This window comes from Rhinolophus sinicus, linkage group LG03, assembly GCF_036562045.2.
Source record: "Rhinolophus sinicus isolate RSC01 linkage group LG03, ASM3656204v1, whole genome shotgun sequence".
Lineage (NCBI taxonomy): Eukaryota > Metazoa > Chordata > Mammalia > Chiroptera > Rhinolophidae > Rhinolophus > Rhinolophus sinicus.
In genome coordinates this window covers 103,132,291-103,151,650 of record NC_133753.1, presented here as the reverse complement: position 1 = coordinate 103,151,650, position 19,360 = coordinate 103,132,291, and the positions used below count along the sequence as shown (strand labels likewise).

Genomic DNA, 19,360 nt, shown 5'->3' with positions numbered 1-19,360 from the left:
TCACGCCCTCTTTGAATTTCAACTTCACCACCCTAAAATGCAGGGATGCAGCTAACTGACAGCAGATTTTTTTTTAACACCTGCCTACCTTCTCCATCACAGAACTTTCCCGAGGGAAAAGGCTGGTGGGAAACAACATTATTATTTCTTCATTTGGGATAAATGGCTACAGGCTTCGATATGCAGGCAGCGGTGCCAGAGGCGTGATTTATGAGATGCAGCTACAGCTCTTGCTGTAACATCAGGGATTACAGCTTTCTAATGAATCACGGCCACACATTATCTGCCAGGTGACCTGCTGGGAGGGAGACTTGTGACCATGCCAAGGACTGGCCTTGAACGGCAAGAGGTGATAAAATGAGGACAAGGGGATGCAGACCAGAGCTAGCGTTTATTCCCAGGACTTCATTTTTATATATTCGATCTCACTTACGCCTCCTGCCTCCATGTCGGCAGAGACCCTTGTTGCAGGTGGGGACTCAGGCTCAGGTTGGTGAAGGCTGCTCTCAGTGGCAGAGCTGGGATTGGAGCTCTGTCTGCTTACAAAACTGGGTGTGCCACTCCTCCAGGGGCAGGCAGGGGCACTCACCATGGAATCTAAGGCAGACACAAGGCTGGTGATGATCTCGTCTTTGCGGGTGAAGGCAGAGTTCCAGCGGTCAGGCCCGCAGCCGTTGGCGGGAACGTCGCAGCGCTTCCCCAGCAAGGCCATGGTCACCTGGATAGAGGAAGGGAGGAGGCAGAGGTGGGTGTGGGCCACAGGGTGTGGCACATGTGGCAGCTGCCCACCCCAACCCGCTGGGCCCCTGGGCTGTCTCTACTGCCCAGGTGGGACAAATCAAGAGCTGGCCTTTTCTTTGCCCTGAGAGTCTTACATGCAGGATGGAATTGGAGCCTTGACAGGCCTGGACGTGCAGCAGCTCGCACGCAGCCCATATAGGAGTGGGTCAGATGGCAGGAGTGTGCCCCACAGCACGTCCCCCAAGTCTGCAGCCCCAGAGCTGAGCCCAGCACCCCAGACGCCAACTCTCCCCATGCACAGTGCTCTGGCCATGGCCCTCTCTCGCTCACACACTCTCTGTGGCTCCCTAGTGCCCACATTAGCTCTTGACTCCTCAGCTTGGTATTCAAGGTTCCTGGTCCAGATGCCCACGTTCCGGGCGTCTAAGCATGACAGTCCCCCAAACATGCCAACATTCTTCATGGCTCCCCAGCTGTCACAGGTCCCATTCTCTCTGCGCTGAGCACCTTTCCTGGCTGCTTTATCATCTACTGACTGTCCACTCAGCTTTTAATTGTTGCTTCTGCTGGGGAGGAACCCCTCCCGCCCCACCTCCTGCCCTCTCCTGCCTGACTGGGTCAGGTGCCCTCACTGCCCCCCCCCCATGTCCCCGAGCTCCTCCATTACAGCTCTGTATCAAGCCACGTGCTCCCCCCGACAAAGTCACTGTCCCAAAGCCTCCAAGTCAGTCCCCTTTCTGGCTGTCAGGACGCGGTCTCAGAGGGGCGGAGGTGGCTTCATCTCAGACGAGGGTTTCTCCCCAAAAAGGACTTTGTCCCCTCTTCACGAGGCTCCTGGAGGAGAGCTGCATCTTCCTCTGTGCTGGGGCGACCTCAGACCAGGTTCCCCCCGACCCCACCAGGGTGACCTCAGGCAAGAAACGGGCCTGGTGTCCCTGCACCACCAGCCTGGCCTGGGTGCCCACAAGATACCAGTCAGCCTCTCTCGGTTCCTGTTCCACCTGCCCCTCCCTTTCCAGTCCTCAGGAACCAGGTCTCGGGGGCCCACACACAGGCTGCCCCAGTGCCAGCTCCTTCCTTTGAGGCAGCTCGCTCCTCACCAATCCAAGCAAAAGAGAAGGGAGAGGTCAGTAGGTTTCCCTCCCTGAGCCCAGCCTCCACTAGTACTTTGTACACAGGCCCCAGTTCAGGGGAGTGAGAAGGAGCAGGGCTGCGGGCATCAGAGGGGGGCCATAAACCCTGCCCTCGCTGCTTCCGGCCCATGGGGATCAAGGAGTCTGTGCACATGACCAGGGGCATGGTGGGGAGGAGCACCGAGCAGGTGACAGCTGGGCCTGGCACCTTAAAGGGTGCCAAACCGAGAGTGCCTTCTACCACTGCAGCTGCCCCTGGACCATAAGCTCTGTGAGGCCAGGGACCGGTCTGCCGGTCACTGCTGCACCCCAGGGCCCAGCTCAGGGCCCGATGTATAAGATAGAGCAAAGTAGTGTGGTCCAAACCATGGACTGTGGCCTTTAAGTGGCTCACGAAATCGACGACACAGAACAGCACATACCGGAGCTTGGCACATGTAACAAGGTAAGAGGTGTCCAACTTCAGTTACAGAAGCATTCAAAGGAATTAGGGATGAAGCATTAGAGCTCGGCTCTGGCCTGTCCTGGCCCAAGCCTGCTGTTTGCTGTGGATAAATACTGAGCTTAACCACTGGCCAGCCAGCAGTTGGCTAAAAGATGTTTTGGATTCACTGAACATTTATAAAATTATTTCTTCCCCCAGGTTGCAGTATTATAAAAGTTCGAAACCCACAGTATTCAGGGCATGACAGGCCACGGAGAGACATGCATGAAAGGGCGGCCAGGCGCCATGGTTCAGGGCTTTCCGTGGCATGACCAGTTGAGGTCTGCCTGCCTGGGGCGCTTCAAGGCTTGTCCCCTCCCCTCAGCCGCCCCTTGCCCACCAGTCCCTCGAGCCATTCCCAGAAAGGCCTCCGGCTGTTGGAGCACAAATTGAATCAGGGCAAAGCAGGAGGCACCAGACAGCACTGCAGCCCTGCCTCCAGGTCGCACCAGACGGCTGCCAGCTCATAATCCATTTAGGAAGGATTCAGGGAGTCAGAGAGGGAGGGTGAGGGAGGCATAGAAGGAAGGCTGGGCTCCCTTGTCCTGGCCATCTGCGCTCCTGGGACCCTCTGTCCTGAGCTGGAGCCTAAGGAGGCCCAGCCCTAGGCAGGCGTTTGGGGAAAATGGAGGGAGAAGGCCCTCCTGCCAATGCCCAGGCCTCTGAGCGAGGGGCAGCTTGCACATGGCTGGAGCTGCTGAGGGAGGGACGGGGGCATGAACACTGAGCTGGGGGCCATGAGCCCCCAGGGGAAATCCAGGTGCAGGCCTGTCGGCCACGCTGATCAACCACCTAAACACTGTTTTCTCATTTGGAAGGTGGGACTAGTGCTAAACTGCAAATGAGGGAGGGAAGAAAATCACCCAATAAACCAAAAAACTCCATAGAACAGAGAGCACAAAGAGTGATATGCAGCTCACCAGGAGGCAAGCACCCAAGCATAAGGAGGAGGAAAGTCCCTGGAGGAGGGGACAGTGAGAATGGAGGTACCAGCTGAAGCCATCACATACTGGTACACGGAGGGCTTGGAGCTAGGTGAGGGGAGAGGCTGGAGACGGCCAAGTGCTGCTGTGTCACCTGGGAGAGGACATCAGAAGTGACATCGCAGGTGATATGTAGGTGTCTGGCTTCTGGTCTGGGGCACAAGTGGCCAGGAAGCCCTCGGTGACAAGGGACTTTTAGCCACCCCTGATGCCTGGGGGCACAAGGCCTGCAAGGGCCAAGAGTCAGGCAGGGAGACCGTGAGCGCCCTTCCCTTCCTCAAACACCTCCCAAGGCTGCCAGGGTGCCACACACTTGGTTTTCCTCCCACCTCCCAGGCACTGCCCTCCTGGCACTGACTGCCAAACGCCGGGCCCCCTCTTCTTCCCTGTCCAGCTCCCTCCCTTACTGCTAAGCAATCTCTTGACTTTATTAAACATTACATCTAACAAAAAATTCAAATGGAACAGGGCCCCGTGTTTCCCACTCACATTTGCTCCTTTCCGGTTATCCGCTTAGACTGAAACTGAGACCTCCGCCTGGAGTCCCTTCTCCCTCACTTCTAAAACATTCTGGGGCAAATGCACCCAAATCTGCCCACTCCTCGCCACTTGCCCACCCAGGCCACCATCCTCGCTTGCCTGTGCCCTGGCAATGGCCTCATCACTGCCCTCCCTGCCTCCACGGTCCCTCCTGCAAACGGCAGCCACAAAACTCTCGTGTCACGCTCCCACTTAGAGGCTTCTGGTGGTTTCCCACTGTACGCAGAATGGAAAGCAACACCTCCCTGCGCTGTAGGCCCAGGTCACCGGGGTCTCGTACTCGAGGTTCCTCGGGGCGGAAGGCTGTTCCAGGTCATCTCCTCCCGCTCCCTCCTTGTCCCACCAGAGGCTCCCTGACCACACAGCCCCACTGGGAGCCCCACCCCTCGCACTTGCTCCTCATCTCCTTTTGTTTTCTTCATGGATCTGAAGCAACTTGTTCACGGGCTTCTCGCCTGATTTCCCCAACTAGAAATTGAGCTCTGGGAGGCCAGAGGCCACGCCTTTCGGGTTTACCGTATACCCACTGCCTCACACGCTACTTGGGTTTTCATGGGCATTCAACAAATATTCAAGGACTAACAAGTGTGACAGCAGGCCACTCGGGCGGGGGCCGGGACATTCGCAAGCTGTAAACAAAGTGTCAGACCACTTTCGGCTTGCCTGGCTCTCAGAAAAAAGGCAGCAATGTGGGAGATTGCAACTCTGGAAGTAGCTGATCCCCAGAGGAACAACCCTGGAACTGAAAGTGAGGGAGGCTGCTGCGTCAGACAGGTGTCCTGGACAGGTGTTCCTCCAAGAGCGTCTCCAGGACCCACAGCATCGCACACCTAGAGACACCTGTCAGAATGTCTGGGGGAGAGCACACTGTGTGTGAGCTGTGTTCCATCAGAGACAAGGAAGGGACTTGCCCAAGACCCCTAGCCAATGGGCAGTGGGGATGAGGTCTGTCCATCTGCCTGTCTGTCCCCAAGCGGGGTCCTTTCCTGTCGACATGTGGCGGGAGAACTGTACTCCTCATACTCGCCAGGACTTGGGGAACAGAGAGACCAGCTGATCCAATCCACAGCCAACACTCGGTCAGGCTGACTAACTTGCCCTGGTTCGCCCGGGACTTTCCTGGGTTTAGCCCAGAAACCCCTTAGTCCCAGGCAAACCAGGATGGTTGGTCGTCCCACCACACAGGGACCAGCAGGGCCACGAAGGCAAATGACTCTGAGAACAGGAACAGACACCAGCGAGGAAGATGAAGAGATCAGGTCCTGCTTTCAGCTCCAAAATATTCGACCTCACTTTGCAAGGTGAGAGTCGGGCTTGGGGGCTCTCCCTGGGGGAGCGGACAAAGAGAAGAGGCCTCCCAAAGGAGGAGGCAGGGCCGCTTTATCCAGGGAGGTCACAGGAGGAAAGCGAGCCACTCTCTTGATGTGTCTGAGGGTCAGACATGGGCCAGAGGGGACAGCCGTGTTTTATGAAGCTCCAAAAGGTGGAGCTGGAGCAGGGGGAGCGAAGGTCCTGGTTCCCAGTCTGTGCGACCCCTGCCCCATTACCCAGCTTTCCCGCCTTGCTCTGCCCACCTGTGAGGGAAGCAGGCAGGTAGCACAGGTGCTGCCAACACCTGCCAGCCCACCCCCCAGCTTCCTGGGCCCCAGAAGCCCTGAGTTGACAGGCCCACAGTGGGGGCCAGCACACTGTATTTTTAAGTTCCCAGGGGATCCTGACACACAGCCAGGTACAGTCTGGTGGTCTCTGGGGATGTTTCCAGCTCCAGCATTCCGACTCCAGTCTGCTCAGCTTTGCCTGTGCGTCACCTCCCTCCCTTGCCGGGATTCCTTGCCCAGACAGTGGCAGCTCTGCTGGCCGCTGAGAGCTGGAGGCCAGCCCGGTCCTTGAGCCAAAGATCAGCCACGTGCTGTGTCCCCGTCTGAGTCACGGCTGCCCTGCCTCCACATGGGAGGTGCCCACAGGGGTGGGGCCCAGAAAGCCCATTCCCACCAGCCCTGGGGCCAGGGGGAGGGGACATCACTTCAGCTGGTTTTCTGATCCCAAACACCCTGCACTGGGCACTCCGGGCCAGCTGGGACGCTTGCACCTCTCCTGTCCATTGCCCATGGCCTAGACACCTCAGGGGACAGTTGCTTGCTCTGATGGGCACCTGACCTCCTCCAGTGCCTGGCAAAAGTAAATGAGTCAGATGTGGGAAGGGGTGGAGGCAAAAAATTCAGGGCTGCAGACCAACCTCCCAGCTCAGGCCATTTAAAAACCCACCCACCATCCCAGATGCTCCCTTCATCCAGGGGTTCAACACGCCCCCCCCTTGCCCTGCTTCCACTGCCAGCTTCCTCCTCTCCCATGCTGGAGAGCCAGCCTCATTGCTGCTGACCATGGCTGCCCCTGGGCGTCCCCTTGAGCAGGGCCTCGACCTCCCCTTGGAGGCTGCCACCCGCTTACAAGCACTCTGACATCTGTGACCTCCGACCAGGGGTGTGGCATGATGCAGGGGGCTGCACCCACTTCAAGGGTGAACAAACCAAGACCCAGAGGCAGGACATTCTTGCCCAAATGACAAAGCCAGGAAGAGATTTGGGACACATGAGCCACACAGTCCGTTCTCTTTCTGCTCCTCCTCGGGGCAGGGCTCCTAATTCAGAGGACTGGAACTAATACCCAGGTGCTGCGACAGGCCAGCTGGGTGGCTGACGAGACCCAGAGGGCTGGCCGCGTTCCTGGCTGGAGGCAGCGAGGACCAGGGGCAGGGCTTGTGCATTCGATGGCGGGGGCCCTGGTGCCGATCATCTGCACCATGAGCCCAGGAACTTGAAGGGGCACACAGGACACCCGAAGGACCCAAGAGCCAAGCTAACGAGTGCCAAGGAAGCGGGCCTGGCCACCCGCCACAGGGGCCTGGCCACCATTCTCTCTGACAGGGACTGGCAGGGGAGGGAAGGAGCAATAGGGCTTTTCCTGAGTTCCCAGGACTAGATAGGCCCCCGGCAGACAGCTAATTCTCACACCCACCCTCAGGTCAGAGGATTTGGAGGCTCAGGCACCATGACCCAAGGTCCCAGAGCCAGGATGTGGCAAAGGCAGGACCTGAGCCCAGATCTTGCCGACTAAACCGGGGTTCCTTTCACCCCATGCTGCAGCGTTCAGTCCACTTCCCTCTGGAATACCCACGTATGAGCGGGCTCGGCAGACTGCAAAGAGTGGAGCTCACCCAGAGCTCTGCTCCCCAAGCTGTGGGGCCCCATGGCAGGCGCAGGTGAGGAGACCCCCACAAGGGTCTGTCTCTCCTCCCTGGGCCTGTGGGAAGCATACCTGTCCCCAGAGCCCAGGGCCACCTTGGGCAGACACTTTCCCTGGCCAGTGGCTCAACTGGGAATCCAGACCGTACCCCTCAAGTCTCTCCAGAGCTTGCAAAGTACGGGCTTAAAGAAACAGGAGTGTGAGGGGCATCAGTGAGCGTGTTGGAGTGTGTGCAGATGTGACAGTGTATGTCTGAGAGGGTGAGTGTGTGTGTGACAGCGAGCACAGTGATGGAAAGAACAGGGGTGGGTAAGAAAGGAGATAGTGTTTTACACACACAGAGTAAGAGCAGCCCCCAGCCAGAGTGACAGCAAGAGGCCTGGTCCTACCAGGCTAGGGACGGTCACTGGTCTCCACTGGCTTGGAGTCGAACCAGGAAACAAACATCACCAGCTCTCCTACAACCAGCACATCCCGCGGATGGTGAGCGAGGGGCACCCCAGTCCGTGCCCTCCTCCCACGGACCAGCATGTCCAGGTCCCTCTGCATCAGGGGTACCTGTGTCGGGTACCCCACCCTCCCTTCCACACACACTTGTTGAACCCCAAGGGCTACACTCATCAGCCACCCAGCTAGGCTACCCTGGGATAGAACAGAGAGCACACCTCCACCTGGCCATCAGCCGGGTCGCAGCTCCCAGGTAATGTGCTCTTAGGAGCAGGTAGCCAGCCTGCAACAGCTCGGCAGAAGCTGGAGGCCTGGCCACAGGGGGATGATTCACTGGTCTCCCTTCACCCCAACCTGTTCACTAAAGACCTCCTGGAAATGACTCAGACAGCACTGCCTGCCCTCCTAGAGCTCGCCTGAGGGGCCAGCACGACCACTGAGAGTTACAGGACTGTGAAATGAGGACGAGCACAAGAGCTCGCCCAGGAATAGATCTTGCTACGGGGGAAAGGGCTAACCCCCTTTTATTTAAACATTTTGTTTGTTTAGCTTTGAGAGAGTAGGGGTCTCCAAACAAGATTTCCCTGAGTTGATGAATGTTGAGATGGGTTTCGAAGGGTGAATAGGAGTTCTCTGAGAGCACCAGTGAAAAGATGATATTATCATTTCTGTGAAGAGAGGCACAGGGAAGAAGCTTGGCTTAGAGATACACAACCTTCACTCCATGCATAAAGGGAAGTGCTTGGCTGTATTCATTGAACGTTAATCCTAAGGTTAGAGTAGATGCTCAGTGGCCTTTGCTGGAATGGGGCAAGGGGGAGAGAAAGGGACAGAGGGTGTACCTGACGAGCACATCTCTGACACAGAGGTGAGTGTAAGCACTGGCAAACACATACAGGCACAAGTGTACTAATTCAAGTCCTCCTGGGCCAATCCCAGCACAGTCACTCTGACTACAGGGGCCCCTCACGGAGGAGGCGCCAGCCCAAGCCCGCAGGTCAGCAGCACAACCTCAGCTCGAGCAGACCAACAGGACAAGCCTCGCCCTCGGGAGTCACTATCATACACTGCGAGCAGACCTGCCCCTGCTCCTGGCCTCACTGCCCTCCCTCTAGCCTGCAGGCCTCTGGACACACCTGTCCTCTGGCTTCTGCCTCTTGGCACCTCTGTGCCCTTTGTAAGACGCCCCTTCCCTTCGCCAGGTTCACTCTTAGCTGTTGACAGGTTCACGTGCTGACCCTCTAGGCTGGCATGCTGCCCCTTGGCTGGGCACCCATAGCTCCTTCTTCCTTCTTGCAACTATCCTTCTGCCAGGGGGGAGGTATCTGGGTCCCCACGAGACCACCAACTCCTGTGTGCCTCCCGGGTCTGCCCAGTACTGGCCTGATACACAGAACTGGGCCTGGAGTGGCGTCCAAGGGGAGGAGCTGTTTATGCAGGTTTGGAAGAATCAGGAAACATGAAGAAGGTGGGTGGGGAGGAGGGGGGCACCGGCACTGAGGCATGAGCAAGCATGATATGGCACAGGGTCCTCAATGAGGCAGGAGGGGAGCTGGTGCAGACCCCTAAAGCGCTTTCAACCCAGACTGTGGTCAGACTCTGGGACTATCCAGCAGGAAACACCCTGCACTGTCCCCCCTGTGGCCCCAGAGCCTGGGCCTGCATTTCAGAGGGCCCTGTTCCAGCTCTCCTCCAAAGGGCAGGCAGTCTGCAAGCCTAACAGGACATGCCCCACTGGAACCCACATCTGCCCTGGGCCCTTTTCTGGGTCCTCAGGCTCCCAGAACCCATTGGGCAAACAAATCTCCATTCCGGGTCCCCAGGGGCCTCTTTGGTGTGTCTTCTTGCAGTAGATTGAAACATGACTGCAAACTCTTTGACACTTCTCCCGTAAAGTAGTGACATGGAATTCTCCTCTTGTATGTGGCCTCAATGTCTCACTTCTAACCATGTCACCTCCAAGGCCAGGTCCTAAAAGGCACTGAGCTGCTCCCATCTCCTTCCTGCCTGCGACACTCACCACTAGAGCTCTGAGCCAACATGTAAGAAGTCTAGCTATCCTGATGGAGAGGCCTTGCTGGAGACCTTGCTGGAGAGGCCAAGTGGATCTAGACATGCCTGAGAAGACCCAGCCCTTCCCCAGACCGGACACCAGACCAGAGTGTAAGGAAGTCTTTGAGATGACCCCAACCCCAGCCATCTTTTGACTGCAGTTATAGGAGAGACCCTGAACCAGAGCCATTTGAGTCTAGTCAAGCCCCAACTGTGAGAGATTAAAACAAAAAATGACTGTGGTTTGACATGCTAAGTTTGGGGCTACTTGTTACACAGTGATAGATAACCAATACACCCTGAGGGCAGAGCATGCAGCTGTAGGATATATTTGGGGTACCCACAAGCAGCACCATGGGGTAGAGCTGAGATGGGAAGAGAAGGGGTGGGTCAGCTGGGAATCTCCATCTGTCCATCTACAAGAATGGCTGCTCAAATTTTCCCTTAGGGACTCAGGACAGGCCCAAACACAGCCCCCCAGAGATAGTCACACCCTAATCCCTAGAGCCTGAAATGTCACTTTATATGGAAAAATCACTTTTGCAGATGTAATTAAATTAATGACCTTGAGATGGGGAGATTATCCTGGATTATGTGGGTAGACCCTAAATGCCATCGCATGTATCCTTACAAGGAGGCAGAGGGAGATCTGATACCTAGAGAATGCCACATGAAGATGAACAGAGAGAGATCTGAAGATGCCGGCCTTGAAGACTGGAGTGAAGCAGCCACGAGCCAGAGTGCTGGCAGCCACCAGACACTGGAAGAGACAAGGGGCGAACTCTCCCCCAGAGCAGGGAGCATGGCCCTACTGGCACCTTGATTTTGACCAAGTGGTACTGATTTTGTTCTGACCTCCAGAACTGTGAAATACTAAGTTTCGGAAGTTTTAAGGCACAAAGTTTATGGTAATTTGTCAGCAGCCTCAGTAAATGAGTCCAGGCCCCCCTTGCTCCCCACATCCCACTCATAAATTCTGGTCCAAGTCCTCAACTCTTGGACACACAGCCTTCAGCTCAGACCTCTGCAAAGCTCAGCCCTGGGTTTGCTGTAAAGTTCTCCAATCCCTTTCCCAGTGGAAACCCCAGAACCACCCACTGAAAAGAACTGGATTTTTTTGGATGCTGGGGGAGTGCCTCTGACTCACTGCCCTGTGTACCAGCTGGGTGCTGGAGTCGGCGAAAAAATACACTCAGCCCTGCAAAAGGCAAGCGTATACACCACCCAAACACAGCCCCCGCGCCATCCGCTGCCATATGCTTGTGTTTCTTGAAAAATAAGCTTGAGAGAACAAACAAAAAGGAATCTCTCCCTCTTGGGGGTGGGGCAGGGGCATCCCTCCTCCTCAGAGACCCCACCCCCCACTGGACATTCCATTTCCTGTCCCAGGGGCCCCCAGTGGGAACGGGATTGCCTGGGCCCTGAATTCCTGCCCCCTCCCCACTGTCCTCCCATTGCTGCAAATGGCAGAGAACAGAGACTGCAACCCTAACTTCCTCTCCTGTTTGCTCGGGCAGGCTCCTTGGAGCAGCTGCAGGGGGTCCAGACTTGTGGTCAAGACACCAAGTCCTTCGCCACACTCTGCCAAAGCGCCCCATTGAGTCCTCATTTAAAGGTGGGTGCTTGGGGCAGCAAACTAGTGACTCTCCAAGGCTCAGACCAAAGCAATCCCATTATCCCCTTATCTGGGATAGGTTTGAGGAGGAGCTTACGGGTAACCCAGTCCTGGCCACGGAGACGTGGGTTTCTAGGAAAGTTTTCCTGGCTGTCAGAAAGCAACTCAAACCAGGATGTTCTCCTTCTCCTGCACGTGACACCCCCAACCATGACCACCTTCTGGGGACAAAAGGAGCCAGCCCGGGAGGTAAAACCATCATGTGGAGAACAGCAGAGCAGACAAGTGAAAGAACATGGCCCTTTGCGACCCTGGGTCCGGCACCTTTGGGTTATGGATAATAAAAGTTTATACTGCTTAAGCCACTTTTAGCGGAGGTCTCTCTTCCTTGCAGTTGTATCTACAGGTAAACACTCTGCACACTGGACATCACATTGTTTTAAAGATAAAGAAAAAGCATATCCTAGTTAAGTCAGCCGTTACCAATTGTAACGTCATCCATTTGCTTTTGTCTCCTAGTTTATTTTGCACCAGACCAGGATTCCCTTTCCAATTGGCAGCTACGAAGCATACATCCCACTTGGGGATCTACCCACAGTGAGCATCTAGGATTCGGTGGCAGACGCTGTCACTGCTTCACTCAACCCCCACTGAACTTCTCCTCCCACCCACAGAGCAGGCTGCCCAATGCTTCCCGCCCCTTTAGGCCAGGATGACCAGAGCGGCTGCCTAGGCTGGAAGAACCAGGGAACAGAGGTGCCGACCCCTGTGATGTCCGAGTAGCCGCCCCAAGGCTGAAACACCCACCTCCATACTTCTCGTTACAGGAGAACACAAACCCCGTGCTTCTTCCATCTGTCGGATTACATATAACTGAACATGTTCCTAAAGGCCAGACTCCATGGTAGGCATTTCCAAATTTAGATTCACTTTACTATAGTTTGTGTTTCTTTATCAGTCTTTCAAATAATTTCTGAAATAAGGTGGGATGGAAAATAAATGAAAATCAACCAACCTTTTAAAAGCCCTGTCTTCCTGGGGGGCCAGTCTGATGAGCAAGTTATTTAATCTCCCTACACCTTGCTTTCCTCATCTGTAAAATGGGACCAATCAGACCCACTTCACTGTGCTGTTGGGGGGATTAAACATTAGTTGAAGTGGAATCCATTCTTAAAGACCTCCGTCTCCAAGACACTCCTGATAAATACCATTGTCCCTCAGTCTCCACAATTAAGAAACGTTTGTTCAAGCATCAAATCTTGAGTTTCTCCTGCTGCAGCCCCCACCTGCTTCCTTCTAGTGGGGCATGTGGAGACACAGAGGATGCCTGGTTGTCCTCCCCTCTGCCAGGATCCTGCTCACGAAGCCCATTTCTCCACCCTAAGCCACTCCAGTTCCCAGTCCTCAAATAGTCAGAGGTATTAGAAGGGCTCCCATCCCGCCCCTGGAAGAAGTTTCAGCAGGAAGCTAGACAGACAGACTCAAGCACTGGACAAGGGGTTGAAAGAGGTGACCTCTCAGAGATCCTGTTATAGCGATGTTGATGATAAAATAAGTCTCAACAAGAATTGTGTACCATGTTCACAGCAGCATTATTTGCAATAACCAAAAGGTGGGAGCCATCAAGTGTCCACCTACAGATGGACAAAGAAAATGTGGTATACACATACAATGCAATATTATGCAGCCTTATAAAGGAAGAAAACACTGTCACATGCTACTACATGAATGAACCTTGAGAACATCATGCTAAGTGAAATAAGCCAGTCACAAAAGGACAAATACTGGATGATTCCATTTGTTTGAGGTACCTAGGATAGTCAAACGCACAGAGACAAAGCAGAAGGGAGGCTGCAAAGGGTTGTGAAGAGGGGGGAAAGGGCGATAGTGGTTTTTTTGTATAGAGTTTCAGTTTGGGAAGATGAAAAACGTTCTGGAGATTGGTTGCACAACATGAATGTACCTAACACTACTAAACTGTACCCTTAAAAGATGATGAAGACGGTAAATTTTATGTGATAGGTATTTTACTGCAATTTTAAAATAACAGTAAGAGCAGCTGCTCCATTTACCAAGTGCTATCAAGTGGCACCTGTCACGCCAGGCCTGGTAATGCACGTCATCTCGCCAATCCGATTCCATGACTGGCTCCTAAAGTCCCACACGAAGTCCAGGTTCATTCATGTCACACCGGAGGAAGTTACAGGGATACAGGCTTTGGCTCAACCCAAGGAAACGCTCCCCAGCTGGCAGGGCTCCCCCCAAATGGAAGAATAGGCTGCCTCCTTGGCACTGGGTCCCTGGCCCCAGGGGGTTTTCAAATGGAAGCTGTCCACATATCAAGACCCCTGTAAAGAGGGTCTGTACATGTTTTTACAGGAGAGACAGGATTAGCTGCAACGATCCTTCCACCAATCACCTGGCCTGGGGGGAACATGGGCAGAGGTCAAGGACAGTGTATGTTTGCCTTACGGAGAAACTGAGGCAAGTTAGTAAACAGGATCGCAAAAGCAAACTTCTGCCACTTTAAAAAATGATCTCTTAGCGCTTCTAAGTACACACTTAGTGTCACGGTGTTCAGAACTGGACGGGACCCTCATGCAACCACCTCCATGTGCACCTGGAGAAACCAAGGCCCAGAGGGGGCAGGCTTTACCCCTGATCTCGGCACACCCAGTGCAAGTTCATGCCACACCACAGTGGGCTCTCCCATGTGCATAACTGCTATTCCAGACTCTTTCCTATTCACCAGGGCAGGTCCTTTAAGGAAACAAACTGTTTCTTTGTAAACGTGCAGTAACTCAGATGCACTGTCCTCAGTGTAGTGCCCACGCGTTTGTTTGCATTGCACCGTCCCTGGGGCCTGATCTGTTGAAAAAGCCGTCAGACATACAACCAACCAACCTACATGTCACACCGCGGCAGAATCTCTCAAGTATGATGGAAGGATCCAGGAGCAAAAGGTCACACTGGAGGATTCCATTTGTGTACGGTTCAGTCAGGCCGAACCCCGACGTTAGAAGTCAGGATGGCGGTCATGCTGGGGGCATGGGGGACACAAGTGAGGCATGGACGGGGCTCTGGGCCTGCAAATGCGCTGCTACTGACTTGGGTGCTGGTTACCTGGGCAATTCGGTTTCTAAAACGTATTGAGCTATTGACTTATAACAGCTTTTTTCCTCAATAAAGTGTTTTAAAAAGACGTCAGGTATTGGGATCCCCAGTTAGGCAGCGGACAACAGGAAAGTCCCCCTGACACATCTCCAGAGGTGTAACCAGTTTCCTACCCTTTGACCCAGCACTTCTATCCATTTTATCCTGAGAAAATTGTCCAAACGCGAGGACGAACCTACGAAGGCATTTCGCCAAAGCCAATGATACATCCGTGAAAACGCACCACGCACAAAAAGGACACAGCAGACACTCTAAGAGGCCCCGGGGGGCTGAAAGCAACGCTGTACAGACTACTGACCTCGGGTACACACGGAAGAGCCGGGGATTCAAATTCCAGACTGTTCATCTCAGTGGCTAGATCACGAGGGACTTTTCTTCCCTCTACTCTTCCATATTTTGAAAATTACCTGAGATAAGGAGGTATCACTTTTGCAATTTGGAAAAAACTAACAGAAACCTCATTCTTAGAAACTTAAAAATAACCAACCAACCCACATAGCTGCCCCACCCCCAGGGCAGGAGAGCGGCCCCAGGCTGGGCAAAGGGCAAAGCCAGGGAAGCACATGCCCGATGCTGCTTCCCGGGGAAAATGAGGGCAGCCCCCCGCCTTCTCCTCAGAGAAGCTGGGGAACAGGACAGGCCAATGGCCTGGCAGTGTGAAGCCCTGTCTCCTCCTCCTTAGTCCAGGGTTCCAGAAGGCAGGGCTTTATCCTTTACAGGTGGAGAAGAGGTTTATGAAGGTGGACTGCCTCCTCTCAGACTGGGCGCCCTGGGACCAGGCGAGGGCCATGCATGTGCTCTGGGAGCTAAAACAATTGGGAGCTAAAACAATGAAGGGAACCCCCAAATTCAGGTTTTGCCATTTCTCTGCCACCCCAGAGGAGATGGGAAGGATGGTGTTGGTATTATGGGGTGTCTGGGCTCTGGTGGGGTCAAGTTTCCACCCCTTATTTAAAGCCTGGCTCCGGCTCATGGCAGGTGGGCAGGGGCAGGCGCCGCCTGCGTGACCAGGATGAGAAATCGCAATCTTGACTCAGGCCTGCGTGCCTATGGCAACTGGCGTCGTGGCCTTGGAGACTAATCTCCAGGCTTCAGCCAGCAGGGGCCTCTCCGGGCGGGGCTGCTGCTCCCAGCTGAGGCCCTTGGCTGGGGAATGGGACCAACCCGTCTCCCTACTGAAGAGTGGGCATCTGGCCTTGCAGTGGGGCCCCTGGCCAGGCTCAAAACACACAAGTTCCCACAGCCACAGCCCCTGCCACCTTCCTCCCCCAACTCATGGTCATGCATGTGGGGACACAGCCACACGCACACACACCAACACCATCACATTTCACTTAATACGGCATTGGGGCAGGCAGCCGGTGCTTCTGCCCTTGAGAGAGTCCCAGGCTGGGAGGAGAGGATAATTACAATCAAAAAGGCTATGCAGGGGAGAAAAGATTAAAACGCAGTGTGACACAACTTGATTTGAGTGGTGGTTCCATGGGTGTATACACAGGGGAAACCTCATCATGTTGGACACTTCAGATTTACACATTTTACTCTAAGTAAATTATTATACTTCCGTTAAAGATAAAAATCAGTGACACACCAGAGCACAGGACAGCAGGTAGAGAAGTCAGGGGAGGCTCCTTGGAGGAGGTGACACCGGAGCTGAGCGGAGCCTGACATTATGGGGGGGCAGGAGTTTGCAGGGGAGGAGCAGGGCCAGGGAACTGTGCCCAAGCACTGCTCATCTACAAGGGGGATGACCGCTCTGCCCCCTGCAGCGCCCACCTCCCTGGAAATAAATGCTGAGCAAATACAGCAAGCCCCGTTTGAAAGAGTGCCAAATTACTGGCTACCCAGGAAACTCAAGCACCGCCTGGGCCACCCACGTGTTGCAGTTGTGCTCAGGCAGGTCAGTGGATGGGGTAGGTCACTGGGCCTGGCTCTGCGTGGCAGAAATGTTCAGGTCAGGGCAGGAAGTGGTGGGTGAAAAGACAGGCTTGGCTGCTAGGGCCAGGTCAAGGACCTCAGAAGGTCATCATTTAGGGACAGAAACCACCATAAGGTTTGGAGCGGGGGTAAAACAAGGTCATTTTAAGGGGTTCTGGCAGGATATGGCAGGCAAACTATGGTGGGCAGGACTGGAGCCAGGGACTGGGAGTTAGCAAACTTCTCTAACAGTCTGGGCCAGACGCGGCCAGGTCTGAGGCAGACGGTGGCAATGGGTTGGGGGAGAAGGGCAGAGTTTGTAATGGAATCAATGGAGGAGTCCGGAGAAGGAAGCACCTGGACTTCCTGGTTCTGACATGGAGGGGATGATGGCATCCCCAGCGCAGCAGGGAACAGAAGGGAGGAGTTGAGAGGCCAAGTCTGGGATGCTGAGTGCCACCTGTAATCTGTGGGTATCAGGGGCTGGAGGCTTGTGGGGGGTTCTGGCCGAAGGGACAAAATCTGAGAACACCTGGTAGAAGGCAGCACTCAAAGGGACTAGAGTGCCCAGGGAGAATGTAGTGGGAGAAATCAGAGGGAAACTGAGGACAAGAGAATCAGAGAGTCCGGGGAAGGGAGGAAGGTGGGGCCTGAGGGCTGGGGGATCAGAAGACAGGAGGCTGGTGAAGGAGCCTAGAGGAACAGCACTGCTGGTGCAGCAAACAGGGCGGGCAGGGGAGCGGCGCAGAGGGCGAGGAGTGGGAGGGGTGGAGGCTGTGGGATCCGGGGGAGAAAGGAGGTGGAGAAAGAAGGGGGGTGTGAAGGGCTCAAAAGGGCTTCATTCTTTCAGATGAGAAACCCAGAACCAATGAGGTGGATGGAGACACACACAGTCTCTTAGATGGGGGCCAGGCCTCCCAGGTCCTTCCAGATGGGTACCAAGGCCTCTGAATTCAGGACACAGGCCCAAACGCTGAGCCAAAGGCCCGTACACCCAGGCCCACTGCCAATCTAAGACCATGAAGGGTCCCCACCCCATGGCTGGTTCATTCCATTGGATGGGAAGGTGTGTGTAGGACGTCAGAGGCCGGAACCCAAGGCCAGGCCGGGCAGCCTCCACAACAGACATGTGCACCTGGGGGTAGGGATTTTCACGGCTGTGCCCCAGAACCACAGCAGGCACTCCACACACATGTGTCGGGTGGGTGAGCGAGTAGCTAAAATGAACTGGAGGTCTGAGAGGAGGGGAGAAGCTTAGCCAACATGGTGTCCTTGGCATCCAAGGCCCCCCTCCAGCTCTTCCAACTCCACCACGCTCACGTCTGGTCAGCCTGAGTGCCCCGCTGCCCTGTTGACACCAGGCTGTCCCCTCAGTATGAGGGGGAAACGCCTGGGTGTTGGGGTCAACCAAAGCTGGATCAAGTCCCGGCCCGGCTGTCACCAGATGGTAGCTTCCATGGAGGCACTTGAACTCTCCGTGCCTATTTCCTCATGAGCAAAATGGTGCCACTGATTCTGCCACTCAGCATGGTGAGGACCGCGCCAGCTACCATGTGGAAAGTGTCTGGCACGGGGCCTGAGATCATGCGCGCTCGTTAAAGAAACGGCAGCGATGAGGGCTTCTCACTGACATCATCTGCTGAGCTCCTTCCTCCCGACCGCTGCGTCTCCAGCTCTAGGCCAGCTCACACTGGTCTCCTGACTGGCAAGACAGTGACATCTCTGTTCCCTCATGTGCAGGGAACCTGGATGGGAAATGCACGCCTGCCTGGCACTCAGCTGGGCAGTAGGAGACCACAGCACCTGCCCCCCCCCCCCCCCCCAGTTCTGGCTGGTCCTCGGCAGCTCATCAGCAGAGTGTAGTGGAAGGGGTGGAGATGTACCGGTTCTGAAGCATCTGCAGCGCTTGAGGGCTGGGTGTCAGGAGGTGGTGGGAAGAAGCCCACACTGGGGTGGTGCCAGCCCCTGGGGCGATCATGTCCCCAGAGCCCCCTTGCCAGACAGAAGCAGGTCTCTCAGAAGGATGAGCAACCTGGATGAGGAGCATCAGAGCCTTTCTGGTGGGGAAAACGATGGGCTCACGGCCCCACCCAGCAGGCACCTGGCCTCACCCTCCTTAGGCTTCTACTCAACCCAGCACCCACCTCTGGGCCACCAGGGACAGCCATGCTCCATGGCTAGGGGTCAGGAGACCAGGCTTCTAACTCTCCAAAGGGCAGCCAGGGCACCACCCCTCCCTGGGCCTGTTCCCCCATCTATAATTCAGAACTTGGGCTAGAATTTCTTCGAGGGCCTTCCCCCCTTCCAGTGGGTGGAGGGGCTTCATACAAGGGGCTGGGCTTTCTCTCCTGGATCAGTGAGGTCCGAGGCAGGCTTCCCAGAGGCACTGTGAGCCCTGACAACCAGAAGGATCCTAACGGTAAGGAGATGTCATGGTCTGAGCCAAAAATGGGGTCGCCGGCCCAAGGAAGAGTCCTGTGCTGCCAAGAGCATAGGCTGTCTGGGATGTGGGGTGGGTTACGGAGACAGCAGAAGGGGATTCCTGGAGCCGCCAGCCTCTGAGCAGACCCCAGACTCCAGGTTGCCCAGTCTGCCTTCATCGTCTGTAGCAGTGGACGTTGAGCCAAGAAAATGGAACAAGTTTCATGCCCCCAAAGAAACCCCATCGGAAGCCTGGGAAGAGAAAGTCACTCCTTCTCCAAAGTTCTGTCCCAGCAGAAGCGCAGGTCAGTGGGGAGGAGTCACAGGCCCTGCCCCTGGCACCCTTAAGCCCCCGCTCCGAGGATCCATTTAGCGTGAGAATCCCCCTCATGGGGCTGACATAGCTCCAAACTAGTTCCCCGAGGTGGGTGGCCGGCAGTGGGCACTTGGGCGTGAGCCAGCTCCAACACTGTGCCCACAGGCTGAGCCGCGGCCATGCCCTCCACGCCCATCCTCATGGAAGTCTCAAGAGCTCTCGGCAGCGATACCAGGGTGGACACATGGTGAGCGACTTACCACCAGGATAAACCTGAGGCCTGTGTCACCGAGA

At 55.4% G+C, this 19,360-nt stretch overlaps 1 protein-coding gene across 8 annotated transcripts in view; it reads right to left on the bottom strand.

The window, feature by feature from the left end:
* The window catches only part of GTF2IRD1 (GTF2I repeat domain containing 1), a 104,056-nt gene that overhangs the window by 71,578 nt on the left and 13,118 nt on the right, over positions 1-19,360 (bottom strand). For 7 of the 8 annotated variants that reach the window (XM_074328435.1, XM_074328437.1, XM_074328432.1 and 4 more), the window contains exon 2: positions 590-718. In XM_074328435.1, coding sequence (XP_074184536.1) covers positions 590-712 — 123 coding nt within the window. In that variant the 5' untranslated portion in view covers positions 713-718. Of the gene's footprint in view, positions 1-589; positions 719-2,296; positions 3,639-19,360 lie in introns of those variants that run through there. The other variant, XM_074328436.1, reaches the window with a different exon arrangement.